The 19,055-nt window shown below is 42.7% G+C and overlaps 1 protein-coding gene across 2 annotated transcripts in view; it reads right to left on the bottom strand.

The window, feature by feature from the left end:
- The window catches only part of LOC138948490 (death-associated protein kinase 1-like), a 159,485-nt gene that overhangs the window by 67,849 nt on the left and 72,581 nt on the right, over window positions 1-19,055 (bottom strand). The window contains exons 1-2 of one of the 2 annotated variants that reach the window (XM_070320052.1): window positions 13,256-14,181; window positions 12,507-13,202 (exon numbers count right to left, since the gene is read on the bottom strand). The exons of the other annotated variant lie outside the window; for it this stretch is intronic. Coding sequence (XP_070176153.1) covers window positions 12,507-12,953 — 447 coding nt within the window. The 5' untranslated portion in view covers window positions 12,954-13,202; window positions 13,256-14,181. Of the gene's footprint in view, window positions 1-12,506; window positions 13,203-13,255; window positions 14,182-19,055 lie in introns of those variants that run through there. 2 annotated transcript variants of the gene reach the window in all.

The following is a 19,055-nucleotide window of genomic DNA, read 5'->3' as shown; positions in this document are numbered from 1 at the left end:
CTATATGTTTTTGGAATCAGGAACCGACAAGGAATAAGATGAAAGTGTTTTTAAATTGATTTCGAAAAATAAATTTTGATAATAATTTTTATATATTTAATTTTCAGAGCTTGTTTTTAATCCGAATATAACATATTTATATGTTTTTGGAATCAGCAAATGATGGAGAATAAGATAAACGTAAATTTGGATCGTTTTATAAATTTTTATTTTTTTTTACAATTTTCCGATTTTTAATGACCAAAGTCATAAATTAATTTTTAAGCCACCAAGCTGAAATGCAATACCGAACCCCGGGCTTCGTCGAAGATTACTTGACCAAAATTTCAACCAATTTGGTTGAAAAATGAGGGCGTGACAGTGCCGCCTCAACTTTCACGAAAAGCCGGATATGACGTCATCAAAGACATTTATCAAAAAAATGAAAAAAACGTTCGGGGATTTCATACCCAGGAACTCTCATGTCAAATTTCATAAAGATCGGTCCAGTAGTTTAGTCTGAATCGCTCTACACACACACACAGACACACACACAGACACACACACAGACACACGCACATACACCATACCCTCGTTTCGATTCCCCCTCGATGTTAAAATATTTAGTCAAAACTTGACTAAATATAAAAACGAGGCTGGATGTCTAAGGGGGGACCATTATAGAGCAGTTTTTGCCACGAATTGGTCCCCCGGGGGACTACTTCAGAGGGGGGACCGGACCGGATCCTACACCGGGAATGACCGGCTATAACCTCAGCTGCCCGGCCACAAGCGTTTGTGGGGGCTTAGAGCACTGACCATGCACAGGCCCAGGCTGATATATCGATTCCCTCCACCCAGGATCGGTTAATCCTAGAAAAGTTCTTTTTCTCTGACTGTAAAAAAGTTGAATGTGAAGTGCCTGTGGTACATGCTTTCGGTAGCCTTCGAACAGTGTTTTTCCGGCGTGATATCAGTTTTGACCTGATGGATAATCCATCCACACCACTTCTAGTGCATTGCAAATACTGTGTAGTAATTACGTTTTATCAATTAACAACGCAAGAAAAATTCATTAAAAAAAATAAAAAAAATATCAGCAACTTATCGCCTGAATACATTGAAAATGACTTACTGAACAACGGTTACTTATGCCACACACACACACGCGCGACGACCTTGGAGGAAGTAAATGTCCAGCCATACACTACTGTGACTGTTTAAGTCCGTTGCGCCGGTTTTCGTTTCGAAAGTCTCAGGGCTTGGACAACAAGAAAACATGCATGCAGGGGCTAAAGAAAACCTCTCAGTTTATGATGCCTGAGACCATTTTCTCTAATAATACATTGAAATACTTCCGTAGTCAGTGCATCAACACGTTCCACTTAAGCGGTTATTGCCAAATATGATTTGACGCCACTGTCTTTCCTTGAATTAGAACATCTATGTTGTGTTTGTGACGATTGCACCTTAGAAAGAACAGGTTTGTTTTCAGAGCTGGTGAAAACAACGTGCGCTTGAAGACACAGTTGGCACTGGTCCAGGGGAGGCAACCGCCAATCTGGACACAGCACTCGCACTGTGTTGCTAACGTCAACGCTGACGAGAGAGAGAGAGAGAGAGAGAGAGAGAGAGAGAGAGAGAGGGGGGGGGGGGATTATCGCACATTCTTGAACGAAAACAGGCTCAACAGAAATGAATCGATTACGACAGAGGGAGATAGAGAAAAACAGAGTAGGTTCAGAGATAACTGTTCACCATCTACATTTAATGTAATTCATCATCATTATTTTGACAAGACAGTGGGAGGGGTGGGAGTGGAAGTATTCAAGCAGAACAGTCTGTGTCTCACACAAAAAGCCTGATTGATAAAAGAGTACATGCAATGCGGATGACAAATCACACAAAGATAACCGCAAAGAGCCTGAGCACAACAATCACTCATATATAAAAACCACTGTCTAGGAAATCAGTGGTAGAAGTACACATAACTCAATTCACACAGTCATATACAACCAAACTTGAAAAACGCCTGGAGGTGGGGATCGGGGGCACACGTAACAAATACTATCACATACCAAACAACACGATCACATTAAATCAGTCCAACTGGATAAGACCAATTTCTGGACTGACAGAAAGAAGTTCACAATCACGGCAAACGGGCACCATGCACTCTTTTTCCAAAGCAGATTTCCAACATAAACATCACACACATACACCACGGGCTACATTCCTTAACTATGCAAACGCACGATCGATATTTTAACAACTAGGACTGCGCAAACCGTGACATCAAAATAATATCAACGATATTTTCCATTTCTGCCCAAATATTCATTCCCTGCACCAACCTTCGTCCAAAAACGTCTGGCAGCAGAAGACAGTTAATGAATACGACAACAACAGGCTCCGGCAGACGACAGCAACGGGGTAGCAGAAGTGGAAGCAGACGACAAAACGGCGACCTGAGTTGAGCGTAGCAGATGCCGCCGCTAATCTAGTCGCTTCGCACACGCAGGCGCTTGCACTAAATCCCTATAAGTGCATGCAGTTCATCTATTCCCTTTTTTTCAAAACTGTAAACTTCCAAATCAATGTCAGGGGGAATAAATGTTTATATCTAGGTTTTTTTCCACGGAGACATCTACACGTGTGGCAAGGCGAAGACATTGATAGAGTAACTTCATCTTCAGTGAGTGATAGACCTATTAACAATATCCCGGATCTCATCTGTGCAGATATCGCAAGGAAGTTGTTGAGCATTATTTATCATTTTGAACGAATTACGATGATATTCGAAGATTAACAATACGAACCTTAACGCTTGATCATCAGAACTTAGTGATTATTGTTTCGCTTGCCAAGCCCACGTCTTTCCGAAAATATTAACATATTTGATAAGGTACATAGTGGTACAAGGTTTGGCGATAGATTTTGAGTACCCTACGTTTACCATGTTGATTGTGTAGTGTTTGTTTATTAGTATGTACATGTTTGTTTTCGATACATTTGTTGAAGGTAATGTTTGTGTCATTTAAAGGGGCGTTATGTGTTCACACGACTTAGTTTGATTAGATTAGATATAATTTTATATTAAACCTTTGCTGCTGCAGGAAAATTAAATCAGCAAGTCCGCGATAGTCATTATCTCTCAGCCCACCCCCCCCCCCCCCCAACTCAACCCCCTCCATCCATCTTTTTTTTAAATGTTTTTTTATGTATGCTTACTTTGTCATTTTGTTGTTTGTGTTTATTTGCTTGTTTGCTTACTTGTCGATTGTTTGCTGGTTCGTTCGTTTAATTTGTTTATTTGTCATGTTGTTTTACTTGTTTATCATTTATTAGATATTTGTATTGGAAGTAAGGACTGGTTGTAAGAAAAGGCGTCGCCTTAAACCTCTATCCTTGAAAAATAAAGTTCCATCATCATCATCATCATCCACGATTTCTTTTCCCTGATATAGTTGTTGTAATGTAAAGTCAAATCACCTTCCCGTCCTCGTTACCCCCTGGTGGTTCCAAGTGTTTCTACTGTACTAAAGGCCACACTACAATAATACAATGTTGCTTAAAACCAATACCGATCGATCACAAAACAAAGGAAGCGTGTGATTGATTTCATGGTCCTGTTGTTTTCCGCTGCAGAGTTTAGAGTCGATGCAGGCATCCCCCGCTTCTCCGGCGTACCTCTCCACAGCGACAGTCCCGCAATGATCTAGTGAAGTCAGTCAACTGCGCGTTCACCAGTATGCTATGGACTGCTAGCACTCCAATATGCTCTGGAATGCCAGCACTCCAATATGCTCTGGAATGCCAGCACTCCAATATGCTATGAAATGCCAGCACTCCAATATGCTATGAAATGCCAGCACTCCAATATGCTATGAAATGCCAGCACTCCAATATGCTATGAAATGCCAGCACTCCAATTTGCTCTGGAATGCCAGCACTCCAATATGCTATGAAATGCCAGCACTCCAATATGCTATGAAATGACAGCACACCAATATGCTATGGAATGCCAGCACTCCAATATGCTATGAAATGCCAGCACTCCAATATGCTATGAAATGACAGCACTCCAATATGCTATGGAATGCCAGCACTCCAATATGCTCTGGAATGCCAGGACTCCAATATGCTATGAAATGCCAGCACTCCAATATGCTCTGGAATGCCAGGACTCCAATATGCTATGAAATGCCAGCACTCCAATATGCTCTGGAATGCCAGCACTCCAATTTGCTCTGGAATGCCAGCACTCTAATATGCTATGGAATGCCAGCACTCCAATATGCTATGAAATGCCAGCACTCCAATATGCTATGAAATGCCAGCACTCCAATATGCTATGAAATGCCAGCACTCCAATATGCTATGAAATGCCAGCACTCCAATATGCTCTGGAATGCCAGCACTCCAATATGCTCTGGAATGCCAGGACTCCAATATGCTATGAAATGCCAGCACTCCAATATGCTCTGGAATGCCAGGACTCCAATATGCTCTGGAATGCCAGGACTCCAATATGCTATGAAATGACAGCACACCAATATGCTCTGGAATGCCAGCACTCCAATATGCTATGAAATGACAGCACTCTAATATGCTCTGGAATGCCAGCACTCCAATATGCTCTGGAATGCCAGGGCTCCAATATGCTATGAAATGCCAGAACTCCAATATGCTCTGGAATGCCAGGACTCCAATATGCTATGAAATGCCAGAACTCCAATATGCTCTGGAATGCCAGCACTCCAATATGCTCTGGAATGCCAGCACTCCAATATGCTCTGGAATGCCAGCACTCCAATATGCTCTGGAATGCCAGCACTCCAATTTGCTCTGGAATGCCAGCACTCTAATATGCTCTGGAATGCCAGCACTCCAATATGCTATGAAATGCCAGCACTCCAATATGCTATGAAATGACAGCACTCCAATATGCTATGAAATGCCAGCACTCCAATATGCTATGAAATGCCAGCACTCCAATATGCTCTGGAATGCCAGCACTCCAATATGCTATGAAATGACAGCACTGACCACCTCTACCATCGCTCATGCAACGTGCACTAAAATACCACTGACGTCGATTAAATGCCAGAAGGGGTTCAATTGCTATCATTTGCAAAAGAATCTTCGAATGCCCTAGTCGAGTCATTTGTGTGCGTGCGTGCGTGCGTGCGTACGTGCGTGTGTGTGTGCGTGCGTGCGTGCGTACGTGCGTGTGTGTGTGCGTGTTCGTGTGTCTATATGTGTATTTGCGTGTGTGTGTGTGTCTATATTTGTATTTGCGTGTGTGTGTGTGTGTGTGTGTGTGTGTGTGTGTGTGTGCGTGCGTGCGTGCGCGTGTGTGTGTGTGTTTGGGTACCTTCAACTTGTTCTTCTTCAGTTTTCGAGTTTTCAATGCCTACCTCTTGCTCAAATACCAATGACCACTGACTTGGAAAGTGCACATGAAATTGGGTATAGCGCATACGGTAACTGACGCACTGACTCGATTGTCTCTTTTTAGCTGCGTGGGCGAGCGTTAGTCGCTGGAATGAATCGATAGTCTTTAATTATCTGCTGTGCCTTCCTTGTTTTGTTTTGTTTTCGTGTGTGTGTGTGTGTGTGTGTGGTTTGTGTGTGTGTGTGTGTGTGGTTTGTGTGTGTGTGTGTGTGTTTGTTTTTTTTTAGCGTTTCTTTGCTATATATACAGAACTGCCATGGAAGCTGAGAAGATCGTGTTATATCTTGCCAGCAGCTGTACATTTTGCTTGGTCATTAAAAAAATGGTGTGGTTGTCACTGAACCACATTAAATTAATTGGATTCTCCCGTGAGAATAAAGTGCTACATAACTGTTTGTTGTGTTGTTGTTGTGTTGTTTTTTACCTGAGTGTTTCGACACGCGAGCTGCTGCAAATGAGGTGGATATTCGTCGACTACGTGTAACTGTTTTTCATATATTTAACAGAAAACTCGAGCAATCGCTCCACCCCGGGGGGGGGGGGGAGAGAGAGAGAGAGAGAGAGAGAGAGAGAGAGAGAGAGAGAGAGAGAGAGAGAGAGAGAGAGGGAGAGAGAGAGAGAGAGAGAAAGAGGGAGGGGGGACGGAGAGAGGGTGGACGGGAGTTGGATTTGGTTAGATTACTGGGGGGGGGGGGGAACACACATGGGTGGGAGAGGAATGTCTTATTGAAGGCACCGGAACTATTACATAAACATGTTCAGTAGGTAAAAGTCATGACTGAGTGGCTAAATATGTGTAGAGATCTTACTCCTACATACGTCCAAATTTTTCTCTTCATATTGAAATCTTTAAGACAGGAGTTTCTATTCTACAGAAGAGAATAAACACGGAAGCTCAGCTACAGCAGATCAATAAGGAACACATCTTCAGAGAAAGAAAAGACTAACAAGTCGCGTAAGGCGAAAATACAATATTTAGTAAAGTAGCTGTCGAACTCACAGAATGAAACTGAACGCAATGCCATTTTTCAGCAAGACCGTATACTCGTAGCATCGTCAGTCCACCGCTCATGGCAAAGGCAGTGAAATTGACAAGAAGAGCGGGGTAGTAGTTGCGCTAAGAAGGATAGCACGCTTTTCTGTACCTCTCTTTGTTTTAACTTTCTGAGCGTGTTTTTAATCTAAACATATCATATCTATATGTTTTTGGAATTAGGAAACGACAAGGAATAAGATGAAAGTGTTTTTAAATTGATTTCGACAATTTAATTTTGATAATAATTTTTATATATTTAATTTTCAGAGCTTGTTTTTAATCCGAATATAACATATTTATATGTTTTTGGAATCAGCAAATGATGGAGAATAAGATAAACGTAAATTTGGATCGTTTTATACATTTTTATTATTTTTTACAATTTTCAGATTTTTAATGACCAAAGTCATTAATTAATTTTTAAGCCACCAAGCTGAAATGCAATACCGAAGTCCGGGCTTCGTCGAAGATTACTTGACCAAAATTTCAACCAATTTGGTTGAAAAATGAGGGCGTGACAGTGCCGCCTCAACTTTCACGAAAAGCCGGATATGACGTCATCAAAGACATTTATCAAAAAAATGAAAAAAAAGGTTCGGGGATTTCATACCCAGGAACTCTCATGTCAAATTTCATAAAGATCGGTCCAGTAGTTTAGTCTGAATCGCTCTACACACACACACAGACACACGCACACACGCACATACACCACGACCCTCGTTTCGATTCCCCCTCGATGTTAAAATTTTTAGTCAAAACTTGACTAAATATAAAAAGATCAAAAAGCAATTTCAATACCGTATATTTGCGTGTGTAAAATATAAACGCGAGGGCACAAAAGTCAAGTTAGGGAAAATGTCGGGTAGGAGGGAATACCTTCCATAAGATTGAAGCTTGATTTAAAAATAACCGACCTGTAAGGTGCAAGGGAAGGGCATGTGAACGAGTTAGGAGAAGGAAGTTGACACAACGTGACACAACGTGCGCGGCAAAGAAGAAAAGACCGTGTCTCGAGACCACGCCACAAGTTGCAGGTTACCCCTATCGCTTCACACTTTCAATCTCCGTTTGTGTGCATTCTGGATAGTGCACCTTCCGGCACACAAAACAGGATCGCTGCTGTCTGAAGCTGATGGAAAGGATACATACAATGCACGGTCATGGAGTCGTTTGTTTTGTTTTGGATGGATTATAGCCAGTCTGCAGGATCTGTCTTCTGTTTGCAGGGACAACAGAATAAATAAAGTAGTCAGTTTTAGCAAATAGTTTAATCTAACTCTTCATTGCAGCAGCATAACTTAGCAGTACTAAGTCACAATGTGTTCAAAACTGGCTACAAAAAAGTTTTCAGAAGTGGAACACTTCTGCTGAGAGAGAGAGAGAGAGAGAGAGAGAGAGAGAGAGAGAGAGAGAGAGAGAGAGAGAGAGAGAGAGAGTGTGTGAGTTATTATTATATTATATGAAGTCTTATATAATATCGCGCACGTATCTCCAGACTCGGACTCAAGGCGCAGGGATCTATTCATGCCGTGTGAGATGGAATTTTTTACACAATACATCACGCATTCACATCGACCAGCAGATCGCAGCCATTTCGGCGCATATCCTACTTTTCACGGCCTATTATTCCAAGTCACACGGGTATTTTGGTGGACATTTTTTATCTATGCCTATACAATTTTACCAGGAAAGACCCTTTTGTCAATCGTGGGATCTTTAACGTGCACACCCCAATGTAGTGTACACGAAGGGACCTCGGTTTTTCGTCTCATCCGAAAGACTAGCACTTGAACCCACCACCTAGGTTAGGAAAGGGGGGAGAAAATTGCTAACGCCCTGACCCAGGGTCGAACTCGCAACCTCTCGCTTCCGAGCGCAAGTGCGTTACCACTCGGCCACCCTGTCCCTAGAGGGTGTGTGTGTGTGTGTGTGTTTTTGTGTGTGTGTGTGTGTGTGTGTGTGTGTGTGTGTGTGTGTGTGTGCGTGCGTGCGTGCCGCAGTGCGTGCGTGCGAGCGAGCGTGCGTGCGTGTGTGCGTGCGTGCGTGTGTGTTTGTGTGTCCGTGCGTGCGTGCATTCGTGCGTGCATGCGTGTGCATGACTGTGCTGCAGCTGTCCTCGCCTGTCTGCTTGTCATATCCGCTCATGTGGCTGCTGTAGATTCTTTCGTTCGCACATAATAGACAGGTGTAAATGACAGATGCATTTCAGTTGAAACATGTCAAAACATCTGTGCTCATTTCAAATTCAGACACACTTCTGCATTGGAATCGACAATGAAACCATCGGCCACTGTGTTTTAGACAACGCAATACACTTTCAGGCACCCAGCATTCTACTTTTCGACTTTGGCTACGGCTCGACTGAAGGGAGGAGGAGGAGGAGGAGGATGGAGATAAAGAACGAGAAGGAGACTCCCTTCAGACATTTTCATCTCAGGCTGTCATCCATTTCTGGACTTTACAGTTTTAACATGAAATAATCTGAGAATGCCTTACTTTTTGTATACCACCGATCTAAAGGACTTTGAACAACTTGTGTGGGACATTTGTTACAGGCTATGTCACACCTATGTCAGGGATCTGAGTGATTCATACGATTTTGATCATTTCTGTGTCATTACATGCACGTTAAAACTCGAAATTGGGGAGACGAAGAAGAAGAAATTCCTACATCAGTATTTTCTTCTCCATTCTAGCTTCCTCCCCCCATCCCCCCCTCTCTCTCTCTCTGTCTCTCGGCTGTACCCCCTCTCTCTCTTTCTCTCGGCTGTACCCCCTCTCTCTCTGTCTCTCGGCTGTACCCCCTCTCTCTCTGTCTCTCTCTCTGTCTCTCGCCTGCCGCCCCCCCCCCCCCTTCTCTCTCTCTGTTTGTCTCTCTGTCTCTCGCCTGCCCCCCCCCCCCCCTTCTCTCTCTCTCTCTCTGTTTGTCTCTCTGTCTCTCGCCTGCCCCCCCCCCCCCCTCTCTCTCTCTCTCTGTTTGTCTCTCTGTCTCTCTGTCTCTCGCCTGCCTCCCCCCCCCCTTTCTCTCTCTCTGTCTCTCTGTTTTGCCAATTGCACTATATGGAGCTGAACTGTGGGGTCTTGAGAAATCTGCATTACAGTCTGAAAAAGTTCATTTATTTCCCCTAAAGAAATTTCTTGGTGTTGGATCACGCACACCCAACGATTTTGTGTACGGCGAGATGAATAGGTATCCCATGTATGTGAATGCTGCAATACGTTGTGTTAAATATTGGATTGGATTGGATAAGATTTACAGTCCAGTGAGGTTACCCTCATGGAAATTCGGGCTGCTTTCTCCCCGGGGAAAGCGAGCTGCCATACATACGGCGCTACCCATATATTTTTTTTTTCCTGCATGCGTGTATTCATGTTTCCTGAGACTTATTAAATGCCGTGTGAGATGGAATTTTTTTTTTAACTTTATTCCAAGTCCCACGGGTATTTGATGGACATTTTTATCTGTGCCTATACAATTTTGCCAGGAAAGACCCTTTTGTCAATCGTGGGATCTTTAACGTGCACACCCCAATGTAGTGTACACGAAGGGACCTCGGTTTTTCGTCTCATCTCATTGGTTGAAGTTGTTAAGAATGGACGTAAATAGATTGCCACATAAAGCCTATAAAATGTTGCGTGAACTGGATGAAAGAGGTAAAAGAAACTGGGTGTCTAGCGTACGTTGTAAATTATGTCAGAATGGTTTTGGGTTTGTATGGATTAATCAAGGAGTGCAAGATGAGAACCGTTTTTTGAAAGATTTCAGAGAAAGATTGATTGATTGTAGATGGCAGGAATGGAATTTTCATGTTCAGAACAGTGATAGATTTGCGTTATATAGGACATTTTGCACTGTGCACGAAGTAAAACCTTATTTATTATTGAACATGGATAGGCATTTGAAAATTATTATGGCAAGATTCCGAGGTGGAATAACAGAACTATTTGTGCACGTTAATCGATATAAGAGATACGATGCAGATATGTTGCTATGCCCATTGTGCAGGGAACGTAAGGAAAATGAGTTTCATTTTGTGCTTTGTTGCCCCGCACTTCGTTTATTCCCGCTAAGTTTTATAGAAACCCAAGTTTACACAAGTTTTCTATGCTTATGGCATCTGTGAATGAAGGTATTGTTCGAAAGTTGTCAGTTTATGTGTACAAAGCATTTCGGCTACGTAGTGTTGTTATGTCTTAGTTCATGTAAGCCTACGATATATTTTATTTGAAATGTAATGTCTTAGTTCGTGTATGATTTATTTCATTTGATTTGTGTGAAAATGTCATTATGTCATTGTATATATGTTCACCCCCCTCATAAGGGGCTATGGCCTAAATGAGTAAACAATTCAATCCAATCCAATCTGTCTCTGTCTCTGTCTCTGTCTCTCTGTCTCTGTCTCTCTGTCTTGCCCCCACACCATTAAATATCCATAATTGTTGTAAACATTACGGTCGTTCGCACTGTAATGGAGACTATCCACAGTTGCTGTCAAGCGTCACAACATTTCTATACCTGTGGTCGGCACATATATCAAACTGTATACTTTTCAAAAGGCCAGGTAAACATTCTATTCAGGTCTTTTTAGTTTACGCTCATTGCACCCGAGGTATATTAACCCGACTCAATGTAGTTCAACCACAGGCCAAAGCAGCATATGCATTTAAAGTAAAATAATAATTGTCATTATACCAGCAAAAAAAATGTTTCTTCTATTTCATGAGAAAGGCAATACTTCTGTGTTAACATCAATTGTCGTGTCAATAATAGAAAACAACATAGCGCAGGTTTATCGACGGAATATTTTATCAGTTACTGCATGTGTGTGTGTGTGTGTGTGTGTGTGTGTGTGTGTGTGTGTGTGTGTGTGTGTGTGTGTGTGTGTGTGTGACGGTGTGTGTGTGTGTGTGTGTGTGACGGTGTATGTGTGTGTGTGTGTGTGTGTGTGTGTGTGTGAGTGTGTGTACGAGCGTGCGTGTGTCTGTGTGTGTGTGTGTGTGTGTGTGTGTGTGTGTGTGTGTGAGTGTCTTTTGCGCCTGTTTGCGCGTCAGTTTGTCGGTCTGCCTTTCTGTGATGTGTATAAATGTCGCCAACGCGGCCTAATTTCTGCTGTCTAATACTGACAACGAAGTTGCTGTTATGTGAATTTTCAAGACCTGGCAACATATACGTACGTACTGCGCCTGTACGATTAAAAGATCACAGAGCACAAACAGAATATGAAATTGAAAGCAAGAATTTCAACATTTTGCACAGGCATGTGACAGCAGTTTTAGACATGTTCCCACATATCCGCTGAATACTTCAAACACAGCAGGAATGAATATATTGGAGACTACACTCGTGACAACGACACGAGACAATTTTTTATGTTTCTCTTTTCTATTCGCTCCCGCTCTATCGTGACGAGATTGTGATGCATTACTGAGGAACTCCGCGTCATTAGTAAATTACTGAAAACGCTTAATGTTCCCAAGCCTCCCCCTCCCCCCCCCCCCCCCAATAAAATGAAAATAAATAAAATAATAAATTAAAGCAGCGAACATTTGCAGATCTTTTGAACTAAAGTACACCCATAACAGAATAGTACATACATAAGCAGAGTATAAAATACATATAATCTGACGAAAATAATGACACAGGGAGGCTAAAGGAAAAATAGAGACAAAAGCACACAAAAAACACAAAAACACCCGATTCTAAAAAGCAGAGATCGTGACCGAAAGACAGACACAAACGCAAACGAACAAAACACGCGGCAGCGTGATCTTGCAACAGGCAATAATATTGTACATATCATCAAACTATGACACTATAGCAAAAAAGCAAGATAAAAAATCCACATTCACAAGCAGGGTTTCGTTTGCCAATACCCTCCGTCCACCCAGCTTCCATTTACCACTCCGCCAGACATTTAACAGCGTAAATAAAGAACAGTATTGAAGAGCAAGAACAGAATGAAGGAGTACAAGACAAACACATGGTAATTAACAGAACATCAGACCATACTATCGCTATTTCTCACTGCTCACCTGGAAAACGTTTTCGATGGTCACCTCCTCGTCCTCGTCCTCGTCTATCCCTTCCTCCTCTTCGTATTCCTCTTCGTATTCCTCTTCTTCCTCCTCTTCTTCCTCCTGCCCGTACTCAATCCCCGCTTCTGTATCTTCTTCTTCTTCCTCCTCCTCCTGCTTTTCCGACACCACCCCCTCTTGTTCCCCCTCTTCCCCCGTACCGGACTCAACCTCTTCTTCAGCCTCGGACCCGCTGTTCCCGGGATTTACGTTGGCGGGATTCGAACCCTCAGAGCTGGAGGACCAGTAGAGAGAGGCGGAGGAGCGGTAGAGGGACGCCGGCTTGGTCTGCACGTCTGACGTCACGCCTGAGGAGGCTGACGTCACGAGGTCTGACTCCATGTCGCTGTGCTCCGAGTTTCCGTCGTCGTCCTTTAGTTGCTCACCTACCATGGCGAACAGCATGTCCCTCGCTGTTCACTCAATGGTTAATAAGTGTGTGTAGGGGAACAGCATTCCTCGATGCCTTGGGGTCTCTTGCCATTCACCGAATCATGAATACGAAACCGAACAACATTTCTGGATGCTTGGGTGGTATCATCTGCATAATCACCAAATCAGCTCAGGTTTATATATCAGTAAAGAGGTGAACTTGATGACGTCCTTTGCTGTTCATTTACCAGCACTGATTTATATGTATAAAACATGAAAAACCTCCTTTCGTGATGTCCTTTGCTGTTCACTTATATGTATAAAACATGAAAAACCTCCTTTCGTGATGTCCTTTGCTGTTCACTGACGTAGCAATAGCTTATGGAAGTATGAAAGCAAACAGCACCCCTGAAGACTTGCTCACTGACATGTGTGTATGAATGCCTCTTTTCTCTAAATTTTAACAAAAGCATGTATTTCCTTGGAGTGTCATTCACTCACATGCATTTAGACTTGTTGACATGCATTGGGAGTTTGGCCTCCACGAATTTCACGACTTCCCTCATTTTTCTGACCACATGCTGCATGTTTCTTTGTTTTCCATTTACTGCGGTAAGAGCCATTTCACGCGATCAAATGTCACAGTCAGGGTTCACCATAGTTCTCATTTCTGCCTTCCTTGCGAATCGTCCACTGTCAAATGAATGTCATTACTTCGTGAGTTCCTTCTTCTCTGCGAGATATAGTTTGACACCTACTTCCTTTTTTTTCCTCGTTACCACACACAGAATACTTCCTTCCGTTTTTCGCTTTTCACCGGATCTGTTTTTACTCTCATCCAACGACGACTGTATACTGCTGGATTTCCTTTGCTTCTACAGTCTGAGAACAAATTCATGCGGACTGTGCTGAAGTTCATTTACGACAAAAACTGCGCGCCACTGAACAATCGGCGGCTGCAGCAGATGAAATAACGTCATTTCCCTCCAAGCATTTCATAACACAGCGCATAATATGATCGATGCAGCTCTCGAGCGTTACTGCACAGTTCAGACATGTTTCATAAGAGTTTGTTTTGTGCTAAAGACACAAAAGGTACTCTCCTTCCGGTGTAAACCATCATGTCCACCACTCCTTCCGGTGTAACCCATCATGTACACCCGGCCACAACTGATCTGTCCAGGATTTAGAATACATGGAATAGTGACAGATTTAAACATCAAAGTGTGTGGTTTTTGTGTGTGTGTGTGTGTGTGTGTGTGTGTGTGGGTGTTTGTGTGTGTGTGTGTGTGTGTGTGTGTATGTGTGTGTCTGTGGGCGCGTGTGTGTGTGTGGTGGGCGTGTGTGCGTGCGTGTGTGTGCGTGCGTGAGTGCATGCGTGCGTGTGTGTGTATGTGTGTGCTAGTGTGTGTGTGTAATTAAAATTAATTTTGCAGATTGCAATAGGTGCCAGTTGCAAAATGACTTCAGGTAATAGTACCATTCTGCGCAGAAAGTTAGCCGGGCTGTGGACGTGTGGTGCGTGTCGTGGTGGAAGGATTAGATGTGTGTCGTGGTGGAAGGATTAGATGTGTGTCGTGGTGGAAGGATTAGATGTGTGTCGTGGTGGAAGGATTAGATGTGTGTCGTGGTGGAAGGATTAGATGTGTGTCGTGGTGGAAGGATTAGATGTGTCGTGGTGGAAGGATTAGATGTGTGTCGTGGTGGAAAGATTAGATGTGTGTCGTGGTGGAAGGATTAGATGTGTGTCGTGGTGGAAAGATTAGATGTGTGTCGTGGTGGAAGGATTAGATGTTCTTATCCCACGTTAAAGCCTGGACAGATGTTCGGTGATTTACAAGATAGTCTGCACGGGAAGAAGAGTATCTTAACACAATCACAATACTCAACTATCACATGGAGATTCACAATGGTGTGCTCCAGCAATTTGAAAAAGAGCCTTTGATGAAAGACACGTGCTAATGAATGCACATCGTGTGAAAAAAAATTAAAGTTCTGCACAGAATGTTTTATTTTGCCGTCAGAGGTGATTACCCTTGAGCAGGCCGAAACTCTACGTCTCTCAGTGAAAAGCTCCCAAAGAAAAACACTCAACATTTCTCGGGCAAACTATCCACACCAAACCCCATATGGCGCGACGGAGATCTCTATTTATGCTCTGACTATTTCTCCACTTCTCTACAGTGAATAAGACACTGAATCCGAGAATTTTTATTTGAAAATTGTTTGCAAAAAAAATATTCTGCAGTGATCTGAGGAAAATAAGGCACAATTCTAACAGCATGCACAACTCAAAAATCGATTTTTTTAAATCAATACAATAACGACCAAGCCTTCAGAATTCAAATGCGCTTTAATATTCCATGATGGCAGTTTTCTTTGTGCGACAGCTGCAGACCATATCGCGTCCTTGCGTAACAGATGCAGTCCTCTCCAGATTGGTTCAGCGATGATTTATTACATAAATTTATGTCTCAAACTAGAAGCCAAATCGCACAAAATAGATTCGAACATGACACATACCTCCAGCAGCTTTGTGTTATTTCACTGAAAACATTGCAATAATACTAAACAGGCTTCTTGTGTTTGGTAGTTCTGCAATCATTGACTGACTGATCACTTTAAACTTGAACAGTTTTCAGATGGTAGGCTGAAGGCGGGCAAATCTAGCAAAAATGTGAGAGATTTCTATTTGGAATTTGAAAGGCTCAATATTTCATTCTTAAAAGCTGGAACTGCCGAAATTGCACTATCTCCTTGCACTTTCATTCGAACAAGATTGCTCTTCGTAAATCAGCACTTACTGTTGATCTCTGCAATTACATTTTTTTTTAAATAATCATTTCTTTGCTTTAAAATGACTGCTTGTCCATAACACACTCAAAATAAATGAAAGAGCCAATCAGTAGCATCTATGTTTAACAACACACAGAAACATTTCATTGACATTTTCTTTACGATTCAACCACACATTACACACTCGTCAAATTTCGGGAAAAAAGGCTTCAGAGGACTTCCTCGTCAGTAATAACTTAATTACTACCACGATATCACAATTATGACATTTGGCTCATCCCTAACCAACGAACAGCTGGTGCTAACGATCAAAGCCACTTGTGCGAGAGAAAAAAAAACATGTCGACTCAGCACAGAAGAAACTTGACAGCCTTCGCCTGACAATCCTTGCAAGTTTATCAATGCTGGTCACATAAACAAACGAAGGGAGCAAAACCCTGTGCAGCAAATGAGAGTTTGAAAAGGAGGACTAAACACCACAGAAATCGAATAACGGTTTTTTCACCTGACACCTTTTTACGTCAATGTTCATCACATCAAAGTGGATGGGTAGGGGGAAGGGATACCTGTTGTATTAGGCGATCTTGAAACTGCTGACTAAGCACCACAGAAACCTAACGCACTTCTTCACTTGACATTCTCTGCACGTGCATCAATGCTGGTCGCATCACAGTGGAACGCAGAAAAAAAGAAGGGATGGAGCAGGAGAGAGTTTTAGACAAAGGCCCTCCATTAACAGGCGTCTGGGTAATTTCCTGACAACTGACACACTGTCTCGGACTACGAGCGCCTGCTATTACCTCTCTATACTCCGTGTGATTGAAGGTCTGAAACTGAGACGGTATCGATGGTATGTGCGTCCACACGCTCGTGTATATATGCGAACACGCACGCGCGCGCACACACACACACACACCTAAAGAACGTGCTAATCGCAAAGCAGCGGCTATGCTCTAGCATGAAATCACCCCATTATGAAGACATCCGATAGCCAAAGACACCGCATTATATCCCAAGTCAGTCTTCAATCGATAATCCTTGCTTGTCTTTTTAAGGCATCTCACCGTGAGTTACGGCTTTCCGCTGATTATTACCTTGACCAAACGTCATTTTATGTGTGCCATGAAAAAAGGAGGAAGAAAACATCTTGTCATATCCGATTTCATGCTGTCTGTTCAAAACACGCATCAGCATCTTCTTTAAAGCCATGAAAGCTCTATCTTCTCACAAGATTGAAAACACAACCTTTCTTATCTTCGAAACTAACAGGAACCTCGTCCTTCAACAATCAACAGGGCCTTGTCCACACAAAAATTAAGCCCAAAAAAATCTGTTAACACAATGAAGTGCAAGAGACTCCAGTGGGCTGCAGTCAATGCATGAGCGCGTAATCTTTCACTACATCACAACAGCAAAGAAAGTCTAAATACATACACCAGATTGAAATCAGAGAGTCTTTACACAGCGTGTACAGCGAATCCTTGTATCCTCCCTGGTCTGTGGAACCTTCAGGAGAACAGCAACAACTCTCTCCTTCCAGAAACAAAGGCATGCCAAAGACTATCTTCTTCGCGTTCACCCACGCTTTCCTTTCGTCTGTGGAAACACTGCCGAGCACGACAGAGACGTAACAGGATTCTCTCCTTCCTACACGGGAGCGAGGTAACACTTTTCAAAATTGGATTTTCTGTCAGGATCAGAGAACTTAGTTTACTTAGTAAGTCGATACAGTTTGTTCAGCAAACAGAAGCGAAAATAAAAAGGCAGAACGACGGCGAATTTCAAACAGCAGACGATATTTGATATTATTAGGCCAATATTGTTAAATCATGACAAGGCTGATGTGAAAATCCAACACCCTCCCCCCTCCCCCTCCCCCCCCCAAAAAAAAATCCATTATGGGTTATGACTGTTATCATGCGTTTGTGTAAGACTTCTTTCACAATTATTGCTTATCTTAGAACTTCGCATGAAAGAGGAGGGGACAAGATTCTGGGCGACGGGTCCACTGATTACAGATTTACGCGCGCGCGCGCGCACACACACACACACACACACACACACACACACACATACACGCACGCACACTTTCACGCACGCACCTATACTAGATTCCAAAACCCATCTGATATCTTCCAAACACAGAACTCTTCAGATCCTAAATTTTTCAACCTGCAATCGGAATCTACACATTCGAGTAACATATTACATTCAAAATTACCCACCAACTTATCCGTTTTGATGACATCCCTTACTAATGCTGTCAGACTTAAAAGTGCATTTGCTCTCAAAATGTCACCAAAGCAATTGAGCTACAAAGGTCTTCCTTCGTGAAGCCGAAGGGTTCAAACTTCAGCCCAGTGCGCAGGCAGTTTCATGCTCCATTTTAAGGAAATAACTATACGCAGGCAATTCACATAAACTACTTTTGAAGTTATCTTACTCAATGACCAATCCAGCCAGGTTTATATTGCGCGTGATCTCAAACGATTTACCAAAACGATCGACCTACTGGGTCGTTTCAGGAAAAAAAAGTTATTTGAAAAATGCACACTTTTGGTGGTTTTACTACAGACGTACACGTAGGAAACTCATATGAATAATAAAAAGACGACACTACCAAAACAGCACTTGTGCTAAATGTCCAACCCAGCTACACCACTGCACTCGCTTTAACACTGTCACCCAAGCGATCGGGTTGGATGGGGTCTTACCACAAAGTACAAGCTTTCACACTTTTTTCTACGTTACATTGACAGGGAAGAGCTTAGCACTACACCACTCTACACCACAGTACGACGCAGCGAATAAAGTACTTTGTTAAAAGGCGAATCCAGTCAGACTTCCAATGTATGGCTCTTGTTCTAAGAATTAAGTCGCAGTGTCTCACAGAACCTTGCTCCAAGAATAAGTTGCATTCAGCCTCGCTGTACCTGCCTCACTGTACCTTGTTCCTAGAATAAGCATCAAAGTGTTACAGTATAGTACCTTGATCCAAGTATACGTTGCATTGAACCTCACTGTACCTGCCTCATTGATCTTTTCCCCGAGAATAATTCACAGTACCTTGCTCCAAGTATACGTTGCATTGAACCTCCCTGTACCTGCCTCATTGAACTTTTCCCCGAGAATAATTCACAGTACCTTGCTCCAAGTATACGTTGCATTGAACCTCCCTGTACCTGCCTCATTGAACTTTTCCCCAAGAATAATTCACAGTACCTTGCTCCAAGTATACGTTGCATTGAACCTCCCTGTACCTGCCTCATTGAACTTTTCCCCGAGAATAATTCACAGTACCTTGCTCCAAGTATACGTTGCATTGAACCTCACTGTACC

Source organism: Littorina saxatilis, linkage group LG1, assembly GCF_037325665.1.
Source record: "Littorina saxatilis isolate snail1 linkage group LG1, US_GU_Lsax_2.0, whole genome shotgun sequence".
Lineage (NCBI taxonomy): Eukaryota > Metazoa > Mollusca > Gastropoda > Littorinimorpha > Littorinidae > Littorina > Littorina saxatilis.
The sequence above is the reverse complement of the archived record's forward strand: the minus strand, read 5'-3'. Positions and strand labels throughout refer to the sequence as shown.